The following is a 15048-nucleotide window of genomic DNA, read 5'->3' as shown; positions in this document are numbered from 1 at the left end:
CCTCGCTATGGGGTGTCCACACCCCTCGCTGTGGCGTGCCAGCCCCTGTGCCATGGGGCATCCAGCCCCCTCGCTGTGGGGCAGGTGGCTCCCTTGCTGTGGGGCAAAATTCCCCTTGCTATGGGGCAGGTGGCTCCCTTGTCATGGGGCACCAAGTCTCCTCGCTGTGGAACACCAAGTCCCTGGCCGTGGGGTGGGCAGGCCTCTCACTCCGTGGGGTGCCAAATCCCTGGCCGTGGGGCAGGCGGGCCTCTCAGGCCGTGGGGCGCCAAGTCCCTGGCTGTGGGGAGGGTGGCCCCTCACCCTGGGGCGCCAAGTCCCCTTGCCATGGGGCATGCAGCCCTTTTGCCATGGGGCACCAAGTCCCCTCGCTGTGGGGCACCAGTTGGCTGGCTGTGGGGTGGGAGGCTTCTTGCGCCGTGGGGTGCCAAGTCCCTAGCCCGTGGGGCAGGAGGCCTCTCGCGCTGTGGGGCACGTGCCGCCCTCGCAGCGGGTCGCGCCCTCCCGGTGTGGCCACGGCGTCCCGCGGACGGTGCGGCACCGCGCGCCGGGGCCCGGCGGCCTCGAAAGGGTGCGGGAGCAGGCGCCGAGGCCCAGGCCCCTCCTCTCGCCGCCGCCGCGGCCTCGCCGCGCTCCCGGGGCGGAGCGAAGGTTTTAAAAAGGATTTCCCTTCTTGGAGTAAAAGTCAGTGACTTTGGGAGCCTTCGCGCTCCCCGGCCGCCCGCCCGCCGCCGCCCCGGGGGACCCCAGCGGGGCCGCGGCCGCCGGCGCTCCCGGTGAGTACGGCAGCCGGCCGGCGCTCGGCCGTCCCCGGCACGGCGGGAGACCCCGGAGGAAAGTTGCCGTCCCTCCGGGGCGGCGGGAGAAGGGTCGGGGCCTGGCCGGCCTCGCTTTACCGCGTGCCGAACCGTGCCAAACCGCACCGGGCCCGCGCCAGGCCACGCCACGGGCACGGTGGGAAGGGGCCGCGGCCGCTTGGCTCCCGCCGGGGCCGAGAGCGGGGCCCCACGGGGCCGGGGGGTCCCGGCGGCGCGTTGGGGCGTGGTGGCGGCACCGCCGCGGGCATCGACGCTGCCAACGCCACCGCCCGCTCAGAGGCCGGCGCGGGGGGCCCGAGCAGGCGGGGGGTGGGGGGGTGGGGGGGCGTTCGGGGGGCCGGGACCCCCCTCCCCCGGGGCGCGGTGCGGTGGGCGGGCGGGGGCCGCGGGAGGGTGCGCCGGGGCGGGCGCCGCCGAGGAGCGTGATTCATCCTTTCCCCCCGGCGCTGCGTGTGCCGACGGGCGCGGACGGGGCGGCCCCTTCCTCGCTCCTCCTCGGCCCCCGCCCCCGCCTTGGCCCGGCCGACGCCGGGAACTGCGCCGGCACCCCCGCGGCCCCCCGACGCCGGCCCAGCCCTCGACCCCCCGACACCCACCGACCCCAGGGGTCGGGCCCCACGGCAGAGCCGGGGCGCAAAGCAGGGGGGACACACGGGGAGCGGCTCTGCCCCACGGCGGCCGCGTCGCGCCGCGCTGCCCGCAGGCGTCAGGGAGGTGCCGCGCGGCGACGCCGGCTTTTCCCGCTCCCCATTTTCAGGTGGAAAAGTGGCGATTTTGGCAGGGGGCGCCACACCCACCCCCCTGCCCCCCACTGCGGGGGGAACCCAGGCGTCCGGGCGGCCGCCCCCGCTCGGTGCCCGCCGGGGCCCACGTGAGCCGGTCGGGGCTGCCGAGCCGGCAACGCCCTGGCGCCGCGCGGGCAAAGAGCCCGGCCTGGCCGCCGGCGCCCGCCTGGGAAGCGGCCGCGGGTGCCAGAGACACCCCCCGCTGGAACCGGGCTCCCCCCCGCCGCGCGGCGCCCATCTCGCCACCCTCGTGCCGCGCTCGGGAGGTGGCAAAACCCCGTGCGGGCGACCCAGGCGGCACCGCGCGGCTCCTCCGCCGGCCCGCGATGCCGCCGGCGCCCGGCGGTTTGGCTCCGCTCGGGCCAAGCCGGGGCCTGGCCTCGCCGCGGCGCTGCCCACGGCCGCCCCGTTGGCACCGAGGTGTCGGCGGCGCCGCGGCTGCCGGGCGGGAACCCAGGCGTCCGGACGGCCCCCCGCCCCCGCCCGGGCACGCGCCCGCCGGCCCGGCCCCCCCGGCGGCACCAGACATTTTGTTTATGCCGCCGCCATCGGTCGCTGTTTATCCCGATTTTTTTGGGCCCTTTCCACCCGATTCCCTTTGAAGTGCGCCCGTTGCCGTGGCGATGGTGATGTCACGGCCGGGCGGGGCCTCGCCGGCTCCCACATGGCGGCCGAGGAGCCCCGGCCCCATTACACGCTTCTTCCAGGAACTACCCGGCCACAACCGCTGGCGTCGCCGGAGCCCTGACACGCGCGTCCCTGCTTGGCTGGGGACACCGTGCCCCACGGCCCCCCCACAGCCGCCCCACGGCGCACTGGGGGACAAGGGGGGCCCGGTGCCAGCGATGGGGACATGGTGGCGCCGCCAGGGCCGGTGGTGCCGGGGGACGAAGGGCCCGTCCCGCTCAGTGACACGGCCGCGGCGTGTCCCCTCCCCGCCGGGGGCTTCGCCGTGGCTCAGCCGTTGCCGCGTGGTCCCGCCGTGGCCGGGGCCGAGCCGGGAGGGATCCAGCGTGCCCCGAGCCGCCCCCGCCGTGGGGACGCCGCTGGCATGCGGCGGCAGCCGGGGACACGTTCTCACACCTGAGTTTTGGCGTTGGCCGGGGGAACGGCGGCGCCGCCGGCTCGGGGCGCAGCACGCAGCGGGCACCCGCGCCCACGCGCCGAACCGGCCGCGGTCCCCAGCGCCGGGACCCCGCGGGGGACGTTGCCGTGTGCCGGGGCCCGCGGGCAGCACTTGGCCTCACAGGAGGGTCCTGCCTCGCACGAGGGACCCCCGGCCCCCCCCTCACCAGCCCTCACACATCCCTCCCCCACCGCGGCACCACCTGGCGCCGGCACGTGCCCGTCCCGCGCCGTGACTCAGCCCTCGCGCCGGCTCCTCCGGGGCGGTGCCCCCCCAGCCCCGGCACGGCGGCACCGACCCTCCTGGCCGCGCTCCCCTTCGCCGCCGGATCCCGCCGCGGTTATTTTTGCCACGGGAAGGGAGCGCCGACGCGGCCCGACCCGGCACCGGGAGCTGGTGGTTCCCGGTTGCACCGCGACACCGGGAGGGCTGCTGGGACCCTCTGCTCCGCAGGCGGGACCCGGCTCCGGACCCGGCCGCGATGCCGACGGCCGCAGCGTGGCACCGGCACCGCCCCGGCACCGCACCGGCCCCGCCGTGGGCTCCCGCCGCCGCCGCTGCCGCCCGCCGGGGTTCCTGGCGATGCGATTTTTTACCGTCTCGCCCAAAATCACATTGCCAGGGATTTCCAACGGGCGCCAGCCCCTGCAGCCGGGGCGCCGGGACACCGGGTGGGTGAGGAGGTTTGGGGGGGGGCCGCGGGGGAGTTGGGGGGCACTTGTGGGGCCGTGGGGCAGGGCTTAGCCCACCTGTGAACAGAGTTGGCAGCCGCGTCGTGTTCACAGTGGCTAAGTTCCGCTCCCCGGCACCCTCCCGGCTGGACACCGGGGTCCCCTCCAGACGCCAGGACCCCCCCCGGACGCCAGGACCCCCCCCGGACGCCAGGAGCCCCCCCAGGACGCCAGGAGCCCCCCCAGGACGCCAGGAGCCCCCCCAGGACGCCAGGAGCCCCGGGCACTGCCTCCCGTGCCTACTGAGCTGATATGCAGTTGCTTTAGTTAAACTGGCTCAGTTCAGCAGGAACAGGAGTCTGGCCCCACGCGCCGGAGGCCTCCGGAGTCCCCCAGACCCCCCTGGGACACCCACACACCACCGAGGACCCCCAGACGCCCCCCCCTCCCCCCCGGGACCCCCCACCGTGGTGGAGCCCTGCCTGGGTCCCGCGTGCATTGCCGAGCTCACCGGGACCCGCAGGTTCTTCCACACCGTGAGACCCCGAAACCCCGCGAGGGGTCCCCAAAAAGGGGGCGAGTGGGCAGGGGGAGCCAAAGCCACACCGTGGCGGGGGGCCAGGACCCTCCGCAGGCTGTGGGGACCCCCCCCCGGCCCCCGCCCAGGCCCGGGCGAGCCCCGGCAGCGCCGGCGCCGCAGGCGTGGGGAGGCTCCGGCCCCCCCCCGGCACCACGGCGAGTCGGGGCGTCACCGGCAGTTCGGGGATTACGGGGTGAGTCACGGGGGCGGGGGGGCGGCACGCCCGGCGGGGACCCACGGGGGGACCCACACAATGGGGGGGACCCAGGCGTCCGGGCCCCACACAAGGGGGTAGTAGGGAGGACCCCCACGGGGCCCTGGCTGGAGGGACCCAGGCATCTGGGCCCCACATGAGAGGGGGGCCAGTGGGGGGGGGACACACACAAGTGGGGACGCATGTGTCCAGGCCCCACATGGGGAGGGACCCACACGAGGGGGGACACAGGCACCCAGGCCCCACACGAGCCCTGGTTGGGGGTCCCGGGAGGCGCCTAGGCCCCACACGAGCCCTGGTTGGGGGTCCCGGGAGGTGCCTAGGCCCCACACGAGGCCCGATTGGGGGTGCCGGGCCCCAGGCGAGCCCCGGTTGGGGGTCCCGGGCCCCACGCGAGCCCCGGTTGGGGGTGCCGGGCCCCACGCGAGCCCCGGTTGGGGGTGCCGGGCCCCAGGCGAGCCCCGGTTGGGGGTGCCGGGCCCCACGCGAGCCCCGCCCGCCCCACCCGGCCCTTTTTCTTTCCCTTTTTTCTCTCCCCTGTTTTGTTTCCCAAAATAACCCGGCGGCGCCTCGTGCAACGCGCCCGATTTCAGGGAATTTCCCTGATGTCAGAGGGGGGGAGGGGCGGCCGCAGGAGGGGGCGGGGCCGGGCCGCCGGCCACGCCCAAGCAGGCCCCTCCCAGAAGGGGGGGATGCCCACGTGTCCTCCCCTCCCAGCGGGACGCGGCGCCTTTAAAGCTCCCCGGGCGCGTGAACCAACTGCAGCGCAGCCCCCGCCCCTGGCGCGCGGCCATTGGCCGCCGCGGCTCCTCCCGCTGTCAATCGGCGCGGGGGCGGGCCGAGCCGCCAGTCACCGGACAGCGCACCAATCGGCGGGGAGATCAGAGCGGGGCCCAGGGAGGAGGCGGGGCCTCGGGACCCCATTCATAAAATTCTACCTGAGGCAACGGGAGCGTAACAAGAAGGGGAAGGGCTGGGACCCCCCACGGCGACAACAGATCCCCCCCGCCCCCTCCCCCCCAGATCGCGACCCCAAGACCTCCCCGCCGCCCCCAGAAACACCCACCCTCATCCCCCCCCCAATCCCTGGAGCCGCCCCACACCCCCCACGTCGGCTCGTCCACGCGCGCGGTATCGTCGCCCCTCCCCCCCACAGCCCGGGGGGGCGCCAGCAATGGGTGGAGGAGGGGGGGAGCGGGGGAGCCCCCGAATCCCTTTTATTAATTAGACAGTTCCAGCAAGGCTGAGGCCGGGCGCGCTCGTGCCCCTTCCCCACCCCCCCCGCGCCTCGGAAGGGTCCGGGGGTGTGGGGGGGAGGGGCTCAGCCCCGGCCCTTCTTAGCCTTGCCCTTGGTGGGGGGAGGGGGCGCCGCGACCACCCCCAGCTTCTTGGGGAGGCCGGCGGCCGCCCGCTGCAGCGCGTCCCGCTCGATCTTCATCCGGATGCCGACCTCCAGGCGCTGGGGGTGGGGGGGTGGGCGGGGTGGGGTCAGCGGGGGGAGTGAGGACCCCCGGACACCCCCCCCCCCCGCACCCCCAAACCTGCCCCGGACACCCCCTCACCCCCCGGCACCCCCTCACCTTCTTCAGCTTCTGCTGCTGGATCACCCGGAGCTTCTTGGGGGCGATGGTCCGGCCTGGGGAGGGGGGGCAGCGTGTAGGCGGGAGCGCGGCGGAGCCCCCCGGAACCCGCCCGAGCCGCCCCCCCCCCCATCCCTCCCGTCCCGTCCCGTCCCCGGCCGCCCCTCACCTCCCTTCCGCGGCCCCCGCGCCCCCCGGGCCGGGGTCCCCCCCGCCGCCGCCGCCGCCCGCCCGGGCCGCTTAGCCGCCGCTTTGGGCCTGCCCTGGGCCATGGCGCCGCCGCGCTTCCGGGTTCCCGCCCGCGGGGCACGCCGGGATGCAGCGGGGCGCGGGGCGCAAGGCACGCCGGGATGCAGCGGGGCGCGGGGCGGACCGCCGGGCGCAAGGCACGCCGGGATGCAGCGGGGCGCGGCGCGCAAGGCACGCCGGGATGCAGCGGGGCGGGGCGCGCAAGGCACGCCGGTACAAAGCGAGGCGGAAGCGGTTTTTCCCAGACCGGAAAAGGCCTTTACTGCCCCCCAGCGGCGCCCCTCGCCGCCAGTGCCTCGCGCAGCTCCCCGGGGGCGAAGACCCCCCACTCGGTGACGATGCCCCCCGTGATGAGGTCATGGGGGGTGACGTCGAAGGCCGGGTTCCACACGTCGATACCTGGGGACGGGGGAGGGGAACACAGGGTCAGGCCGGCCTCGACAGACAGGCCCCTGCCATATATGGGACCTCCCCACCCCACAGGGGACCCCCCAGGCCTATGCAGGACCTCCCCACCCCATAAAGGACCCCCTGCCCTATATGGGACCTACCTCCCCCATACAGGACGCCCCCCCGCTCTACATAGGACCCTCTACCCTACGTGGGACCTCCCACCCCATATACGACCGCCCTGGGCCTGCGAGCACCCTGGGGGGCATGGGGACACCCCCAACCCATAGGGGACACCCCCACCCTGTATGACAGGGGTGTTGGCACCCCCATAGCGTGGGGACCACGGGGGTCTGGAGGGTCACCCCCACCCTAAGTGTCACCCCTGCTCCCCCTGACCCTGACAGGGCCCTTGGGGGGGACCTGACACCCACCCGGGGACACCCCCCACACCCACCCGGGGGAGCCAGGCACAGCCCCTGGAGGTGGGTGAGCTCCTGGCCCGGCCGCTCCTCGATGGGGATGTCGGCGCCGCTGGGCAGCGCCGGGTCGCAGGAGGAGCTGGGGGCCGCCACGTAGAAGGGGATGCCGTGGTGCCGCGCCGCCACCGCCAGCTGGTACGTGCCGATCTTGTTGGCCGTGTCACCGTTGGCGGCCACGCGGTCGGCTCCCACCACCACGGCTGGGGACGGAGCGGGGCTCAGCGGCTCCCTGGGCCCGTCACGGCCCTGTCCCTACCCCAAAAGGTCCCGTCCCATCCCATTCCTCCTGTCCCAACCCTCTCCCGCCATGTCTTTGTCCCCCCGCCCCATCACACCCCTGTCCCTACCAGAAAACACCCCCATCCCACCCCTCTCCTCATCCCTGTCCCATCTCTCTCCCACCACACCCTTCTCCCCCACTCCGTCATGCCCATCCCTACCCCAAAAATCCCATCCCACCCCTCTCCCTCTCACCCCACCAGCCCCTCCCGCCCCATCCCCATCCCCTCTCCCCCCATCCCCGTCCCCTCCCACCCCAACCCTCATCCCCTCCCACCCCAACCCTCTCCCCCGTCCCTGTCCCCTCCCACCCCAACCCTCATCCCCTCCCACCCCAACCCTCTCCCCCATCCCTGTCCCCTCCCACCCCGACCCTCATCCCCTCACCCCAACCTTCTCCCCCGTCCCTGTCCCCTCCCACCCCAACCCTCTCCCCCATCCCTGTCCCCTCCCACCCCAACCCTCATCCCCTCCCACCCCAACCCTCTCCCCCGTCCCTGTCCCCTCCCACCCCAACCCTCATCCCCTCACCCCAACCCTCATCCCCCCGTCCCTGTCCCCTCCCACCCCGACCCTCTTCCCCCGTCCCCGTCCCCTCGCACCCCAACCCTCATCCCCTCACCCCAACCCTCATCCCCCCGTCCCTGTCCCCTCCCACCCCGACCCTCTTCCCCCGTCCCCGCTGACCCTGGACGCCGCGGTCCCGCATGGCGGCGGCGGCGGCGCTGTCGGCGATGAGGGTGGCGGGGACGTGCTCGTGCAGCAGCTCGAAGGCCGTCAGCCGCCCGCCCTGGTTGTAGGGCCGCGTCTCGGTGCAGAACACCCGCGCCAGCCGGCCCTGCCCGTGCAGCGCCCGCACGACGCCTGCGGACACCGGGGGTGGGGGGGGGGGGGGGGGCGCGTCAGGGCCGCTGCTGGCCCCGGGGGTCCCCCGGCCGCCCCCCGCCCCGCCGACGCCTACCCAGGGCGGTGCCGTAGCCGGCGGTGGCCAGCGTGCCGGTGTTGCAGTGGGTGAGGAGGGTGACGCCGCCCTCGGGGACGCGCTGGAGGATGTGCTGGGCCCCGTGCGCCCCGATGCGCCGGTTGTCCTCCCGGTCCTTCGCCAGCAGCCCCTCGATGTGCTCAATGATGCTGGCGGGGAGAACCCGGCACTCGACCTCCCCTGGGCACCCCAAATCCCCCCGGGGGACCCCAGCATCCAGCCCTACCCATCCTGACACCCCAAACCCCCCAGGGGACCCCAGCATCCAGCCCTACCCATCCTGACACCCCAAATCCCCCCAGGGGACCCCAGTGTCCCACCCTACGTTTCCTGACAACTCAAATGCCCCCAGGGGACCACAGCATCTCCCTGACACCCCAAATTACCCCTGGGGCACCCACACACCCCAAATCCCCTCTGGGGGGACACAACTGTCCCTCCCTACTTCTCCCAACACCCCAAAATCTCTCCAGTAATCCCAGTGTCCCACCCTACCTCTCCTGACCCCCCAAATCCCCCTGGGGAACCCCAGAATCTCCCTACACCCTAAATCTCCCTGGGGGACCCCAGCATCCTGTGCTACCCATCCTGACACCCCAAACCCCCCCAGGAGGGTCCCCAGTGTCCCACCCTACCTCTCCCTGCACCCCAAATTCCCCTGGGGGACCCCAGTGGCCCAGCCTACCTCTCCCTGCACCCCAAATTCCCCTGGGGGACCCCAGTGGCCCAGCCTACCTCTCCCTACACCCCAAATTCCCCTGGGGGACCCAGTGGCCCAGCCTACCTCTCCCTACACCCCAAATTCCCCTGGGGGACCCCAGTGGCCCAGCCTACCCATCCTGACAACCAAAATCCCCCAGGGGACCCCAGCACCTCCCTGACACCCCAAATTCCCCCTGGGGAACCTCCACACCTCAAATCTCTCCCTGACACCCCAAACCCCCTCTGGGGGGACCCCAGCATCCCACCGTACCTCTCCCAGCACCCCAAATTCCCCGCAGTGACCCCAGTGCTCCCCCCGGTCCCCTCCCAACAATCCAGATCCCCCCCGGGACCCCAGCACCGCCCCCACCTCTCGGTGAACCACAGCACCCACCCGACCTCCACCAACACCCAGAGCCCCCCCCCCGGGGATCCCAGCACCACCCTGTACCCCTCCCAGTCCCCCAGTTCCCCCCTTCCTGCTGCTCCCCTCCCAGCCCCCCGGCCCCCCATACCTCTCCCGGCCCCCCAGCCCCCCGTCCCCCTCCCAGCCCCCCATACCTCCATCCCCCTCCCAGCCCCCCGTCCCCCTCCCAGCCCCCCATACCTCCATCCCCCTCCCAGCCCGCCGTCCCTCTCGATCCCCCCAGCACCGTGTCCCCCCCGCCCCCCGTACCTCTTCCTCAGCCCCCCTTCAGCCCCCCGCCCCTCTCCCGCAGCCCCCCGCCCCCCATACCCTCCCCGCCCCCCGTACCCCCCGGGCCCCCCGCCCCTCTCCCGCAGCCCCCCGCCCCCCGGGCCCCCCGTACCTCTCCCGCAGCCCCCCGCCCCCCCCACTCCCCGGGCCCCCCGTACCTCTCCCGCAGCCCCCCGCCCCCCATACCCCCCCCGCCCCTCTCCCGCAGCCCCCCGCCCCCCCCACCCCCCGGGCCCCCCGTACCTCTCCCGCAGCCCCCCGCCCCCCGGGCCCCCCGCACCTCTCCCGCAGCCCCCCGCCCCCCCCACCCCCCGGGCCCCCCGCCCCTCTCCCGCAGCCCCCCGCCCCCCCCACCCCCCGGGCCCCCCGCCCCTCTCCCGCAGCCCCCCACCCCCCGGGCCCCCCGTACCTCTCCCGCAGCCCCCCGCCCCCCGGGCCCCCCGCCCCTCTCCCGCAGCCCCCCGCCCCCCCCACCCCCCGGGCCTCCCGTACCTCTCCCGCAGCCCCCCGCCCCCCATACCCGCAGCCCCCCGCCCCCCCCAACCCCCGGGCCCCCCGCCCCTCTCCCGCAGCCCCCCGCCCCCCGTACCCCCCGGGCCCCCCGTACCTCTCCCGCAGCCCCCCGCCCCCCGGGCCCCCCGTACCTCTCCCGCAGCCCCCCGCCCCCCGTACCCCCCGGGCCCCCCGCCCCTCTCCCGCAGCCCCCCGCCCCCCCCACCCCCCGGGCCCCCCGTACCTCTCCCGCAGCCCCCCGCCCCCCGGGCCCCCCGCCCCTCTCCCGCAGCCCCCCGTCCCCCGGGCCCCCCGCCCCTCTCCCGCAGCCCCCCGCCCCCCGGGCCCCCCGTACCTCTCCCGCAGCCCCCCGCCCCCCGGGCCCCCCGCCCCTCTCCCGCAGCCCCCCGCCCCCCGGGCCCCCCGCACCTCTCCCGCAGCCCCCGCGCGGTGAGGCCGGGGCTCCGCGCCCGCCGGCGCACGAAGGCGCGCAGCCGCTCGGCCTCGCGGCCCAGGTTGGCGGCGGTGGGTCTCGCCGTTTGCAGCACCCGCAGCCGCTCGCCCACGAAGGCCTCCAGCGCCGCCGCGTCCCCCGCGGGCCCCGCGCCCGCCGCCAGCTCCAGCGCCAGGCTCAGGCACCCCACGAGCGCGATGGCCGGGGCTCCCCGCACCTACGGCAGCGGCAGGCGGCGGCTCCGTGGCCGGGCTGGGATGGGGGGGGGGGGCGCTGGGGGACCCCCCGACCCCCGCCCCGCTCACCTCCATGGCGCGGATGGCCTCCCACGCTCGCTCCACGCCGTCCACGCGTTCATAGCGCAGCTGCTCCGGCAGCAGGAGCTGGTTGAGGATGGCGAGGGAGCCGCGGCGGTAGCGGATGGCCTCCAGGCTGGCCGCCATGCCGGAAACCCGCCGCGCGCTTCCTGCCCCCCCCCCGGCCCTGCTCGGGGGGGACAGGCGTGGGGACACCCCCCCACCCCCCCCCGAGGAGCCCCGTCCCCGTGGGAACCGCGTACCGGGCTGCGGGGGGAGTCACGCCGCGGGAAGGAGGGGACGGACGCCACCGCGCCGGGGCTGCCAACGCCTTTTAATGTCGGGGCGACAGATAAATTACGGGGTGGGGGTGGCTGGGGGGGCTCGGGTGCTCCCCCGGACCAGCCGGGGTGGGGGGGGGTGGGGGTCCGGCCCCCGAAACGCCGCTCAGGCGCTCTCCGCCTCGGAGCTGGAGTCCGAGTAGTCGGCGACGAGGGAAGCGGTGGCGGGGGCCGGGGGGGCGGCGTGGGGGGGGAGCTGGGGGGCTGTCCCGGCGTCGCCCCCGCCCTGCGGCTCGCTGCTGGGCGCTGGGGGGCTGCGGGGGGTCGCCTCGCCCTGCTCCAGCCCCCCGGGCTCCGCCAGCCCCTCTCCAGAGCGCCGCCGGACGATGCCCAGGCCGGCGGGGGTGGTGGGGGGGCCCCCCCGGCCCCGCAGCGCTCGCCCCCCCAGGCCCAGCTTCCGCAGCGCCTCGCTGGCTCGGCCGCCGGCGGCCGGGGGGAACCAGGAGCGGCTGGAGATCTCCGTCCTCTTCATCCTCTGCTTCTCCTCGTAGGCTGGGGGGGCACAGGGACGTGGTGGAGGTCACAGGGGGTGGGCAGAGCCCCCCGCTGCCCGCCCCCCCGGCCCCCCCACGCACAGTCGGGGCTGTGGTACTTGAGCAGCGCGGCCAGGCGCCGGTCCTCCTCTGCCTCCCGCACCAGAGGGATGCTCAGGCCGGCCTTCGCCTGCAGCGCAGCCGCCTCCTCCTCCTCCTCCCGTAGCGTCTTCTTCTCCTCCTTTGCAGGGAGGTGTTGGGGGGGGTCCGTCAGCCTCCTCAGTGGGCAGGGGAGGGGGCTGCGGGGACCCACAGACCCCCCGGCTCACCCTGAAACGCTGCCGGAGCCGGCTGTTGAGGGCGAAGTCGTCCTTCCAGGCGTTCTGGGCCTCCTGCAGGCTGGCCAGCGTGGGGACAGCTCTCTGCAGCGCCGCCCGGTCGGCCACGCCGTGCTCCAGCCGGAACATGGCGTCCGTCTCCAGCTTCTCCTTCTCCTCCCGCTCTGGGACGGGGACAGCGAGGGGCTTCGGCGGACGCCCCTCGGGGCCAGGACCGCCGGGGGGACGGGGACGGGGACTCACCGGTGGGCAGGACCTGCTCGTTATCCCGCATGTCCCAGCGCTCCTCCTTGCGCCGGGCGCCGCTGACGATGATGTAGTCGCAGCCGGCCGGGTCCGTCTGCATCTCGATGTAGTTGACGCAGAGGTGGCACTTCATCCGAAACCTGGGGACGGGGACGGGGTTGGGGTCCCTGCGCCCCGGGGCTGCCCGCGCACGGGGGGACGCGGCCACCCGACCCACCTGTAGATGGGCGTCGTGTAGTAGGTGCCGACCTTCTTCTTCTCCGCGTTGTACCGGACGCCTGCAAAGGAGAACAGGGGGATCAGACCCTCCCGTGTGTTGGGGATGTGTGGCTTTGGGGACCCTGGAGGGAGAACGGGGGGATCAGACCCTCCCGTGTGTCAGGAACATGCAGATTTGGGGACCCCCGAGGGAGAATGGGGGGATCAGACCCTCCCGTGTGTCAGGAACATGTGGATTTGGGGACCCCGGAGGGAGAATGGGGGGATCAGACCCTCCCGTGTGTCAGGAACATGCGGATTTGGGGACCCCGGAGGGAGAATGGGGGGATCAGACCCTCCCGTGTGTCAGGAACATGCGGATTTGGGGACCCCGGAGGGAGAATGGGGGGATCAGACCCTCCCGTGTGTCGGGGACACACGGCTTTGGGGACCGCGGGAAGGCTGGAGCCGGGGGCAGGGGCCCAGCGCGGGCCGGGGGCGGCAGGACTCACCCATCCCGATGTGGTTCTTGCAGCCGTCGCACCAGATATTGTAGGGCATCTCGAACCTGGGGAGGGGGCGCGCGGGGTGGGGCCGTCACCGCAGCCGCGGGGGGGACAGGACAAGCCCCCTGCCCGCAGCAGGGCTGGCCCCGGAGCCCCCCGGCCCCGCGCGTCCCCTTCCTCACCTGATGACGAGGATGCCCTGGGAGAGCTTGCGGGCCCTCTCCCGCAGCGGGTGGCTGTGGTGGTACTTGTTGAGGGAGCCATGCTGGCGGCAGGGAAGCAGAGGGGGATCAGTGGGCCCCACACAGCCCCCATGGCCCCCCCTACAACCCCACGGCCCCCACAGCCCCCCCACGGCCCCCCACAGCCCCCCGTCCCGCCGAGCCCCTCACCTTGGCCGGGTCGAAGTCAGGGGGGTAGTACTTGTTGGTGCCCTTGCGTTCGCCCTGGGGGGAAGAGGGTGTCAGGGGGGAAGAGGGTGTCAGGGGGGAAGAGGGTGTCGGGGGGGAAGAGGGTGTCAGGGGGGAAGAGGGTGTCGGGGGGGAAGAGGGTGTCGGGGGGGAAGAGGGTGTCGGGGGGGAAGAGGGTGTCAGGGGGGAAGAGGGTGTCGGGGGGGAAGAGGGTGTCAGGGGCGGGCAGGGCCCCCGGCGCAGGTGTGGCGCCTCTGGCCACGCCGAGCCCCACTCACCATGGCCGAGGGTCTCCGGAGGCGTCGGGGCGCGACAAGTGGGACCTGGGGGGGAGGAGCTGTGGTCAGGGGGTGCTGGGAGCCCCTCGGTGCGCAGGGAGGCTCCTGGTCTGTACTGGGAAGGGGATGGCCCCCCAGTATGGCTGTAATGGTCACCGGTCTGTACTGGGAAGGGGGTGGCCCCCCAGTACGGCTGTAATGGTCACCGGTCTGTACTGGGAAGGGGGTGGCCCCCCAGTACGGCTGTAATGGTCACCGGTCTGTACTGGGAAGGGGGTGGCCCCCCAGTACGGCTGTAATGGTCACCGGTCTGTACTGGGAAGGGGGTGGCCCCCCAGTACGGCTGTAATGGTCACCGGTCTGTACTGGGAAGGGGATGGCCCCCCAGTACGGCTGTAATGGTCACCGGTCTGTACTGGGAGGGGGTGGCCCCCCAGTACGGCTGTAATGGTCACCGGTCTGTACTGGGACAGGGATGTCCCCCCAGTTCGGGGTTAACGGTCACTGGTTTGTGCTGGGACGGGGACCCCCTCCCATTACGGGGTCAGCGGTCCCCAGTACATACTGGGAGGGGGTCAGCGGTCACCAGCACGTCCTGGGACGGGGACCCCCCTCACAGTTCGGGGCGCTCGGCCCGGCCCCCCCCGCCCCGGCTCCACAAACCTCTTCCTGCTCCGCTCCTCAGGACCCGCCTCTTCCGCTGCGTCACTGGGCGGGGACAGGCGTCACGGCCCCGTAAAAGAGGCGGGGCCTCCCGAGAGGCGCAGCCCCGCGCCTGCGCACTGCGCGCCACGTGCGCTCGCGCGCGTTTCCGGCGCCGCAGCGCCGTCACCTGCGGCCGCCCATGGCAACGGGGCCCATGGTAACCGGGCCCATGGCAACGGGGCCCGACGGCCGCCCATGGCAACCTGCACCGCCGGCCGCCCGTGGCAACGGGGCCCATGGCAACCGGGAACCTCGGCTGCCATGGCAACGGGGCCCGTGGCAACCAGCCCAACGGATGCGCGGGGCAACCGGAGCTCCCGCAGCTCCGGTGTCGTGTGTGTCCCCCCGCGCCGCACCCCGGCCGTGCCGGGCCACCCCCGCCCCCCCCGGCTACTGCTCGGCCGGGTGCGGGGTGTGGGGTGCCGTGGGTGCCCCGGGGTGCTGGGGGGGGTTAGAGTGTCGGGGTACCGGGGGTCTGGGGTACCCAGGGTGCTGGGGCGTGGTGTGCTGAGGGGGTCAGGGCGTGGGGTGCTGGGGTACCTGGGGTGCTGGGGTGTGGGGGGCTGGGGTGCTGGGGGGGTTGGGGTTTGGGGTGCAGGGTGCCAGGGCGCTGGGGGGGCCAGGGGTGCTGGGGTGCTGGGGGGGGCCAGGGGCCGGGGAGGGGTCAGGGTGCCGGATGCCGGGGTACCAGGGTGCCAGGGGTGCTTGGGTCCTGGGGTGCTGGGGGTCCCCATCACTGTGCCCCCGCAGGCTCCT

General features: G+C 74.6%; 3 protein-coding genes across 4 annotated transcripts; all 3 read right to left on the bottom strand.

Annotated features, from left to right (window-relative positions):
- Positions 1-5373: 5373 nt before the first annotated feature.
- Positions 5374-6105, bottom strand: C30H19orf53 (chromosome 30 C19orf53 homolog). The gene is made up of 3 exons (XM_064437140.1): positions 5944-6105; positions 5775-5830; positions 5374-5653 (listed from the first exon to the last, which is right to left on the bottom strand). The coding sequence occupies exons 1-3, from the start codon at positions 6044-6046 to the stop codon at positions 5516-5518; spliced, it is 297 nt and encodes a 98-aa protein (XP_064293210.1). The 5' UTR covers positions 6047-6105; the 3' UTR covers positions 5374-5515.
- Positions 6106-6258: 153 nt separating this feature from the next.
- On the bottom strand, positions 6259-10976 carry MRI1 (methylthioribose-1-phosphate isomerase 1). Its single transcript, XM_064437139.1, has 6 exons — positions 10807-10976; positions 10477-10718; positions 8136-8305; positions 7862-8038; positions 6871-7095; positions 6259-6422 (listed from the first exon to the last, which is right to left on the bottom strand). The coding sequence occupies exons 1-6, from the start codon at positions 10942-10944 to the stop codon at positions 6283-6285; spliced, it is 1092 nt and encodes a 363-aa protein (XP_064293209.1). The 5' UTR covers positions 10945-10976; the 3' UTR covers positions 6259-6282.
- A 135-nt stretch (positions 10977-11111) lies between these two features.
- YJU2B (YJU2 splicing factor homolog B) lies at positions 11112-14312 on the bottom strand. Of its 2 annotated transcripts, none has more exons than XM_064437136.1 (10): positions 14251-14312; positions 13588-13632; positions 13292-13345; positions 13082-13164; positions 12906-12961; positions 12413-12473; positions 12193-12335; positions 11941-12113; positions 11714-11852; positions 11112-11630 (listed from the first exon to the last, which is right to left on the bottom strand). In XM_064437136.1, exons 2-10 carry the CDS (start codon positions 13588-13590, stop codon positions 11245-11247), a joined length of 1098 nt encoding a protein of 365 aa, XP_064293206.1. In that variant the 5' UTR covers positions 13591-13632; positions 14251-14312; the 3' UTR covers positions 11112-11244. The 2 variants fall into 2 exon arrangements, with proteins under 2 accessions (XP_064293206.1, XP_064293207.1); XM_064437137.1 differs by lacking the exon at positions 14251-14312 and adding an exon at positions 14153-14233.
- Between the last annotated feature and the right edge of the window lie 736 nt (positions 14313-15048).

Source organism: Phalacrocorax carbo, chromosome 30, assembly GCF_963921805.1.
Source record: "Phalacrocorax carbo chromosome 30, bPhaCar2.1, whole genome shotgun sequence".
NCBI classification, from domain to species: domain Eukaryota; kingdom Metazoa; phylum Chordata; class Aves; order Suliformes; family Phalacrocoracidae; genus Phalacrocorax; species Phalacrocorax carbo.
Note: the sequence above shows the minus strand (reverse complement) of the source record. Positions and strands in the feature narration are given on the sequence as shown.

Bases quoted from the DNA above. Each gene is read 5' to 3' on its own strand.
- MRI1 (XM_064437139.1), bottom strand. From the start codon at position 10,944: ATGGCGGCCAGCCTGGAGGCCATCCGCTACCGCCGCGGCTCCCTCGCC. The intron at 10,719-10,806 runs GTGAGCGGGGCG...CCGCTGCCGTAG, and splicing joins AGGCCATCCGCGCCATGGAG to GTGCGGGGAGCCCCGGCCAT. The intron at 8,306-10,476 runs GTGCGGGGGGCC...TCTCCCCGCCAG, and splicing joins GCGCGGGGGCTGCGGGAGAG to CATCATTGAGCACATCGAGG.
- C30H19orf53 (XM_064437140.1), bottom strand. From the start codon at position 6,046: ATGGCCCAGGGCAGGCCCAAAGCGGCGGCTAAGCGGCCCGGGCGGGCG. The intron at 5,831-5,943 runs GTGAGGGGCGGC...CCCCCTCCCCAG, and splicing joins GCGGGGGCCGCGGAAGGGAG to GCCGGACCATCGCCCCCAAG. The intron at 5,654-5,774 runs GTGAGGGGGTGC...CCCCACCCCCAG, and splicing joins AGCAGCAGAAGCTGAAGAAG to CGCCTGGAGGTCGGCATCCG.
- YJU2B (XM_064437136.1), bottom strand. The intron at 12,114-12,192 runs GTGAGTCCCCGT...TCCCCGTCCCAG, and splicing joins CGAGCAGGTCCTGCCCACCG to AGCGGGAGGAGAAGGAGAAG. The intron at 11,853-11,940 runs GTGAGCCGGGGG...CTCCCTGCAAAG, and splicing joins GGCTCCGGCAGCGTTTCAGG to GAGGAGAAGAAGACGCTACG.